This window comes from Cavia porcellus, unplaced genomic scaffold, assembly GCF_034190915.1.
Source record: "Cavia porcellus strain 051 isolate PalLab524CR breed Dunkin Hartley unplaced genomic scaffold, mCavPor4.1 scaffold_16, whole genome shotgun sequence".
NCBI classification, from domain to species: domain Eukaryota; kingdom Metazoa; phylum Chordata; class Mammalia; order Rodentia; family Caviidae; genus Cavia; species Cavia porcellus.
Genome location: NW_026947499.1, coordinates 10,204,717 through 10,213,780, shown reverse-complemented (window position 1 = coordinate 10,213,780; position 9,064 = coordinate 10,204,717). Strand labels below are relative to the sequence as shown.

At 42.9% G+C, this 9,064-nt stretch overlaps 1 protein-coding gene across 1 annotated transcript; it reads left to right on the top strand.

Moving 5' to 3' along the window:
- The first annotated feature begins 3,914 nt into the window (after positions 1 to 3,914).
- Positions 3,915 to 8,029, top strand: Rpl6 (ribosomal protein L6). Its single transcript, XM_013144830.3, has 6 exons — positions 3,915 to 4,160; positions 4,244 to 4,342; positions 5,741 to 5,884; positions 6,210 to 6,258; positions 7,218 to 7,402; positions 7,829 to 8,029. Exons 1-6 carry the CDS (start codon positions 3,915 to 3,917, stop codon positions 7,979 to 7,981), a joined length of 876 nt encoding a protein of 291 aa, XP_013000284.1. The 3' UTR covers positions 7,982 to 8,029.
- The last annotated feature ends 1,035 nt before the right edge of the window (positions 8,030 to 9,064 follow it).

The window sequence follows — 9,064 nt, the reverse complement described above, 5'->3', positions numbered from 1 at the left end:
TACTTATTTTTATTTATTTATTTATTTATTTTTAATTTTATTATTTTTTTAGATGAGATGGGGTCTCACTTTGCAGTTGTGGCTGGTCTTGAACTCACTGTGTAGCCCAAACTGACTTTGAACTCACAGCAATCCTCCTGCCTCAGCCTCCCAAGTTCTGGGATCACAGGTTTGGATCACTATGCCCGGCTCCATCTCTGTTTTATAAATGGGAAAAACAGACAAGCCAAGTTTATCATCCACACCGCACAGGCAATGTTCATCCCGCAGCACCACTGCCTATTACACTTTTCTGTCTTTCCCAGGAGGCAGATGAGAACATGTGTGTTTAAGTATATGTGTGACCTTAGAAAATTATTCATTGTAACCAAGTTTCTCTTTCATTTTAAATTCCTTCCTCAGAAGGAAGTTTTATTGATATTCACAGCCTTTAGTGTCTGTGAAAATGCCTGCTTTGTAATAAAAGTGGAACACAATTCAAGAGTATTTTATACATGACAAAACCAGGGTTAGCCATGTTTGCCCTGTAGGGAACATGTTTCTGCTGTTTTGACCTTTGCAGTACCACAACTAAACACAAGAGGGGGTTCAATTTTGCTTTTATATCTGTGGCAGGACTATTTAACAAATACTTAGGGATATTTAACAGGTTAAAAATCCTGATAGATTTTTTCTTTATTTCTTTTATACTTTATTCATGTATATTATATGTGTTAAGTTTTGTGAAACAGTAAAGGGTTATGTTCTTTTCCAAAAGCTAACATTCATATATTTTTTTTTTTTTGGTCTTTTTCCTTTTTATCGATACCAGGGATCGAACTCACGACTGCCTGCTTGCAAGGCAGGAGCTTATGCCGCTGAGCTAAATCCTCAGCCCCACATCCATACTTTTTAATTTTAATCTGAGAAAGTATTTTTTTTTCATGTTTATTAGTCGGTTCGCCATTTATTTATTTATTTTTGGTGGGGCTGGGATTGAACCCGGGGCTTCACACATACTAAGAAATCTTGGCAGTACAACTGTTTTTCCTCAGTGGTATTGGGGATTGGACCCAGGCTATTTTCTTTTCTTGTTTTTTTCTTTTTAAAGCCAGTCAAATTTAGCAGTGGGGGGGGGGTATACCAACTTTAGTGACACTAATGTTAATAAGTTCTGATACCAGCCATCCAGGCTATTTTCAAACTCATACTCTTTCTGCTTCAGCCTTCCAGAATGCTGGAATTACAGGCACATCCACATTCCAACTTCTTGCAGTGTTTCTAATGTCCGTAGTCAGCAAACTAAAGGCGTCACTTTAAACCACCACTGTGTTCTTTCTTGCATGGCGGCCCACCCTCGGGTTGTAGGGTATACTCTGTGGGGGGCCAGGGCGCACAGGGTCTCACTATGTAGTTCAGGGTGACCTTGAACTCATTACACAGTCCAGGCTCCAGGAAGTCTTGTTTCAGCCTCCTGAGTGCTGAGATTACAGATGAGGGCCACCATGCCTAGCTGTAAAATACACTCCCTTTTCTACTTTTCTTTGGCCCAAACTCACTCTGCAGACCCTGTTTCTTTACTGTCTCTAATAAAATTTTGCTACTATTAAAAATAGAAGAAATTGTTAGTTGGGAGTTGTGGCACACACTTGTGATCCCAGCACTTGGGATATGGAGGCAGGCAGGAGGATTGTCACAAGTTTGAGCTGGCTTCAACTACAGAGTAAGACTGTTTCAAAAATCAACAAACAATTGTCACCTTAAGTTGGTTTTAGAAATACTTGGGAGAATTTTCTCATCTGTGCAATTATTTGACAGACCTGAAACAGTTACTGTCTTCTGTAAGGTTTCCAGTACAGAGGAAAAAACGTCCTGGTGCTTCCTATCTGTCTCATTGGGTAGCCAGGACTAAATGGGGAAATAGAAAAAACAGAAAAGTTTTGCAATTTAGAAATAATCTAACCCACCTGTAATCCCTGCAGTAGGGCGGCTGAGGCAGGATCATGAGTTGGAAGCCAGCCTGGGCTATCCATTAGTCCCTGTCGTGAAATAAAAATAAATAAAAGGTTTGGAATGTGGCTCCGAGCTACAAAGTCCTTGGATTCGATCTCCAACACTAAATTAATTAATTAATTTAGTTTTACTGCAAAGAAGAGTCTAAAATTTTAATTTACATGAGAAATGCTGGGAAATCATTTCCTCTGCACGTACGTACCTGATCTTTCAGAAATTTAAAGTTTAAATATTAATTTGTTAAAAACAGTGATTTTTTTACCCCCTTGGTACTGGATATTGCACACAGGGCCTCACGTATACTAGGCAAGCATACTATCACAGAGACCAGTGGCTCTTTTTTTTTTTTTTTTTTCCTTTTTATCAGTATCGGGGATCGAACTCACGACCACCTACTTGCAAGGGAGGCGTTTATGCCGCTGAGCTAAATCCCCAGCCCAAGACCAGTGGCTCTTAAAATTAATTTTTTTTTTTTTAAAAATCGTGGTAGTTGGGGCTGGGGATTTAGCTCAGCGGCATAAGCGCCTGCCTTTCAAGCAGGCAGTCGTGAGTTCGATCCCTGGTACCATAAAAACAAAAAAGAAAAAAAAAATCGTGGTAGTCTTTAAAATGAAGCAGCTTTTGGATGTTTTATTTTTGATACTGGGTTTCACTATGTATCCCAGGCTGGGCTTGAATCCTCCTGCCTCAGCCTTTCTAGAGCTGGGATTACAGACGAGTACGTATAACGCCCGGATGAAATGAAACAAACCGGACTTGATGGTGCACGCCTGTAATTTCAGCACTCAGAGCGTTGAGGGAGGAGTAACGTTGAGAGTTCGAGACCAGCCTGGGCTACAAAGTGAGCTCAAGGCCAGTATGAACTGCGTAGAGAGACCCTGTCTCAAAAAAAAAAATTTTTTTTTTAAATTTAAAAAAAGACAAAGAAACATGACACAATATTCTTATCTTTACATGTTAATGAGGAATAGGACCCCATGGTGCAGGAAAAACTACACTTCCCATGATGCCCCTGACCCGGAAGGAAGTGAGACTAGACACTCTCGCGTCATTGCTTATAGACCGGAAGCCGGGAACTTAGTTCTCTTTCCCATCTTGCAAGGTAAGAATGGCAGGCGTCTGTATCAGACTCGATTCCAGGACTCCCAATCCTTCGCCATCCTAAATCAGAGGACTTTTAAGTCGACACTTACAGGGGTCGGACATCCCCAGGGTTATCTGAGAGGCCTCCTGGACCCCTTATTTCTATTGTCCGGGTTGACGACGGGGAGCAAAGAGGGTGAGATGGAGTGCGGTAGAGGCTCCGGCTGCTCGCGACCCACTTCAGCCTGGGCAGGACGCGAGGCTTCTGAGAGACGCTACAGCGTGCTGACCAGGCTAGAGGACGGGGCGACAGCAACTGCTCGGTAATCCTGGGCCCAGGTTCCAGAGTGCGTTTTCAAGTTTGTCTCAGCCACGTTGGGATTTGTGGCACAAGCCAAAAACTGCCTTCTCGTTTCCCCACGTCCCCGACCGGAAGTCGCCTCTGGATAGTTGTGGTTAAGTCTTGGCTGAATTTTGTGTCCTGGTTCTCCTAAGCCGAATTTCTTGAATGAAACAGTGGTCTTAAAAGTTAAGTGTAGAGACTTTGAAAGCAATTGGTTCGAAGTTCTAGACTGTCAACTAAGTTTTGGAGACTGTTTAAAAGACTTGTCTCGCGGTTTCTTATTCGCAAAACAGGACTTGAGTCCCGCTAAATAATTATTAAAAAGCACACGAAGGTATTTTAGATCACCAAAGGTAATTACATGGAGGTGTTAGAGATCTGCAGTTTTGGAGAACTACATATTAAGGGGAAAAAGCTATTATAGGGAAGCTCAGCCCATCAACAGCTTTAGCTTTGCCTTGGAATGATTCGTGAAAAATTTTTTTTTAATTGGTAGATGGCAGGCGAAAAAGCGGAGAAGCCAGATACTAAAGAGAAGAAACCCGAAGCCAAGAAGGCCGGTGCCACTGGCACTAGTAAAAAGGGTAAAAAGGGGAATGTGAAGGCTAAAAAGTCGAAGAAGGGGCAGCCCCACTGCAGCCGAAACCCTGTCTTGGTTAGAGGAATTGGCAGGTATTCCCGGTCTGCCATGTATTCCAGAAAGGCTTTGTACAAGAGAAAGTACACAGCTGCTAAATCCAAGGTAAGGGATGCGGGGAACTACTGCAGATTATTTCTCAAGGCTACTTCGTTGTCTCTGACCTAGTGATGTATTTGTGTTTGTAGGTTGAGAAGAAAAAGAAGGAAAAGGTTCTTGCTACTGTCACAAAACCAGTTGGTGGTGACAAGAACGGTGGTACCCGCGTGGTTAAGCTTCGAAAAATGGTAAGAGTTGGAGGACACTGAAACGGACTTTGGGGTTAGGCTTCGGTGCTTGGCAGATGTTTTTGTGTATTAAATCAGTTTGTGTTAAACAGTGGCATACTAATGGAAGGTGCAAGGTAATCCTGGGCCCAGGTTCCAGTGCAGTTTGCAACTTGCCTTTAAAAGGCACCATTGAACCTTAAATAAGTCAAGTTATTTTTCTAGAGCTTTGTTTCTATGGAGGTTTGTGGTGAAAGTGAGATAGCATAGTAATGCTGTGGTATAGTTAAAACTCGGCTATTATTAGGGCTGGCGGTGTAGCTCATAGCAGAGTGCTTGCCCGGAGTGCATGGGGCCCACAGTTGTGGGGTGTAGTGCTTCTGAGTCTGGGTCTTACTATGTAGTCCAAGCTGGCCCTGACTTCACTGTGTATCCTCCTGGCTGACCTAAACTTCAGCAGTCCTCCTGCCTCAGCCTCCTGAGTGTTGGGACCACAGGCATGCAACACCTGTGATTGTAGTTCTTTATCGTGTCTTCAGGGTGTGTTTTAACACTTAAGTGAACTATCAATGCCAATATTCCGTGCGATTTTCCTTTGTGGATAAAATGGGAGTCAGATGTTTTGGTAGGAGGACCCAATGAAATGGTGAAGACATGGTGTACTTTTTTTGAATTGGAAGAGAAGTTTTGTCATCTTTGTTTTTATTGTGTGCCCTTCTTTGTTTTCAAAATACAAAATGTAGGCTGGTCCGATGGCAGTGGGTTATCAGAACTTATTAACATTAGTGTCACTAAAGTTGGTATACCACCCCCCCCCCCACTGCTAAATTTGACTGGCTTTTAAAAAAAAAATACAAAATGTATGTCAACTGTGGGATTGTTTTTGTTTTTTTGTGGTTTTTTTGGGCTTTTTCATTTTTATCGGTACCAGGGATCGAACTCATGACTGCCTGCTTGCAAGGCAGGCGCTTATGCCGCTGAGCTAAATCCCCAGCCCCTGTTTTTTTATTTTTGAGACAGTGTCTTGCTGTGTAGTTCAGGCTGGCCTCAAACTCACAGTGATCTTGCTTTAGTCTGCCGAGTGCTGAGATTAAAGGTGTGTGCTCAGGCCTTTTTTCTAAAGGAGCATAGGCTGAAGGGGTTAGCTCCTAGTGAGGCTTTAGGGTGGCTGCTCAGAGCTGTAGAAAGGTAACTTGTGCCATCTCCAAGGTTCACCTTTTCCCCAAGTTTATAAAGGTAACCTGATTGATGCTATCACTCATTCTTTGTTAAATTGTTTCAATCCTGTTTTGCACATAAAAGTACCAAAATAAAGTTCAAGTTTTAAATAAGTAAAAGTTGTAGCAAACGTTTCTTTGACAACCAAACTCAGCTGTCCCAAGCCTAATGACTTAAGTAGGATCCATGTGGTCTTTCCAGCCTAGATACTACCCTACCGAAGACGTGCCCAGAAAGCTGTTGAGCCACGGCAAGAAGCCCTTCAGTCAGCATGTGAGGAAGCTTCGAGCCAGCATCACTCCTGGGACCGTCTTGATCATCCTCACTGGGCGCCACAGAGGCAAGGTGAGCAGGGTACCTTGGCCAGGAGGGCTTGATCATGTTCATTTATGTTGTATAGTCTGTTGGGGAGGGTCCCAGTTTCAAGTGTCAAGTTTAATCCATATGATACAATCATTTTCTACTAATGGTGATGTAATAGATGACAGGGGTCCATTTGCTCCCAAACATGTTTATATTTGATACATTTCTTCAATAAGCCAGTGTGCTTTGCTTCCAGAAGTGCTGAGCAATATGCATGAAAAAATTTCAAATTTAGATGCCCCGTGGATTTGACTAATTCAGAAGTCAGATTTAATTGCAATTTAAAGCTATTTCTTTACATTTTCAGAGAGTGGTTTTCCTGAAGCAGTTGGCCAGTGGCTTGCTACTTGTGACTGGTAAGGAAATCCTTGGATTTTTTTAATTTTCTGGGAGATTTGCTTTTTGGTTGAGTGGTTGATTGGGTTTTTTTTGAGGCAGGATCTTGCTCAGGCTGGCCTTGAACTCTGAGCAATCCTCCTGCCTCTTTTATGGGTGCTGAGCTTACAGGTGTGTGCCACTATGCCCAACCCTATTTTGTTGCTTAGTTTTTGGTGCCAAGTTTCGAACTCATGACCTCGAGTTTGCTTAGCAGTCACTTACACCCCTGAGCTAAACCCCTGCTTCCCCTATTGTGTTACTTTTTTGACACAAGTTTCACTATAGCCCAAGCTATACTCAAACTCACTGTGATCCTCCAGCCTGAGTGTCCCAAGTGGTGGGATTATAGGCATCCACCACCAGGCCTAATTTTGAGGCTTTTAATTATGTTTTTCTGTTTTTTAAACCATCTTGCTAAATTGCTTAGGGTAGTCTTGAACGTGGAGTCCTCTTGCCTGTGCCTTCCAGGTGGCTGGGATTACTTGTGTGCTCACCACACCTGGCCTCACTTAAGACTTTTAAACATTTGTAGTGTTCATTGCTTTGTGTACCTGAGGGTTTGGTGGTGGGTATTTTGGTTTTTTAGTGGCAACACATCAAGTAACTATTGACTAAAATACCCAATAATTGACCTCTTCCTGCGGAAGTCATCCTGCATAAACTTGTAATTACTCTGTCACTTGGCATTGGGTGAGTTTGTAAACATGAAAAGTGAATTGTTGCTTCCAGACAAGGAATACTTGGTTTCAGGGGCCTGTGAGTTTGACCAGTGTGTGTAAGTGACTGCGTTTTTCTAGCCTGGCTCACTGGAAAAGATTGGTGGGAGGATATTCCAGGTTCTGGGACAGTTTGAAATTTCTCCAAATCGGGCTTAATTCCTACTCAGTTACTAAGTGATTATTTCCCTTTTAGCTCATGAAACTTTTTTCCCCCTCAGGACCTCTTAACCTGAATCGCGTTCCTCTGCGTAGAACACACCAGAAATTTGTCATTGCCACCTCCACAAAAATTGATATCAGCAACGTGAAAATCCCCAAACACCTCACTGATGCTTACTTCAAGAAGAAGAAGCTGCGGAAGCCCAGGCACCAGGAGGGGGAGATCTTCGACACTGAGAAGGAGGTGAGGCTCCATCCTGTCTCTTAGGGGAGGGACTGAAAAACAGGGTTAAGCATTGTTGCGCAAAAGGAAAAACAGGTGTACCCATTGTGGTATCCAAAATACTTAGTGTTCAAGATGCTTCTAAATTCCAGTTTTTAATGAGGGTCGAAAGCTCAGTGTAGAAGATTTTTTAGAAGAACGGTCTAGGAATTCCTCCATTATATTGGAAATATGCTCTTGTCATCAATGTTAATAAAGTGGAGAAAAGAAAAAAAACCCTTACTTTGCTTATACAAAGACAAATGGTGTTTCACAGCTCCAAGGGGAGAGTGGTAAATTTGCTTTTAATTGTGTTCCTTGGTAATGAGAATTTTGAGATTCCCTGGTTATCAGGGTAGCATGGTGCTTGTGCTTGTTTTTGAATGTTTGCTTTTTCTCTTTGTGTAGAAATACCAGATTTCAGAGCAACGCAAGGCTGATCAGAAAGTGGTGGACTCGCAGATTTTACCAAAAATCAAAGCTGTGCCTCAGCTTCGGGGCTACTTGAGATCCGTTTTTGCTCTGACAAATGGAGTTTACCCTCACAAACTGGTGTTCTAAATTTCTTAACAAGAAATTAAATACTAATTAAAATAACTGATTACGTTTTCTGTGTGTCCTGTTATATTTGTTAGTTTTGAAAATGTCCTTGCCTTTCTGTGTGTCGGATTGAGCTTGCCATTGTGGTGCCACTTCAGGTCCTTATTTTTGGCTGTGGGTTTCTTCCTGATGCCTTGTAAGAAGCTGCCAGAAGTTTTCCACTTCTCATTCCATATGGAATAGGACAATTCTGGTATTGTGCAGCCTTGACTTGGGGTTTCCTGTTTAAAACCAGTCTCTCGGGTATGTTCTGTGCAATGAGGCTGGTGGTGTGTGTCAGCCTGCCGCTAACCCTAATGTTGGTGTAGTCCAGGCTGACCCTGAGCTCTGTAGTGCAGGCAGGCCTGCCTCACTCTTCCAGTCCTGGGCAACACTGCATTTGTGACCTCACTACATGAAGTCTTAGTTCCCCAAGTTATTTTTGAATACTTCACCGTCTAGGCTGGGCATAGTGACACACACCCATAGTCCCAGCACCTGGAAGGCTAAAGCAAGAGAGTATTGTCACAAGTTTGAATCCAGCCTGGACTGCATAGCAAGACCTTGTCTCAAGCCCCAAAAGAGACTTGTTTACACTATTGAGACAGACCTGTGTTTCCGGTCATTCATTTTGTGGCCCTAGGATTGAACCTAGAGGTTTCACAGAGCTGTGTTTCCCCGTTTTTTTTTTTTTTTTAGTTCTGAGCTGGTCTGGCTGAGTCAGTGGCTTAGGCTGGGAGAAATGGTGAGGAAAGGTTACAGGTAAGAGCTGGGACTGCTTCAGTGTTGGAGCTCTCCCAGATCATATGCAAGGCCCTTGGTTCAGCTCCTGTACCACACAGACAGATGAAATGCACAGGGTTTTTTCAAAAGAAGGGATGAGGGCCAGGGCTTCAGCACGGCAGCAGAAGTACCTGCCTGGCAAGTATGAGGTCATGAGTTTGATCCCTGGTACCTACAAAAAAAAAAATGGGTTGTAAAAGTGATCACAAGGAGGCTTTGCTGTCTCCGTACATGAAGCCAGTGATCGTGAAATTTTTTTCGAGAAAGAAGACACTAGGTGTT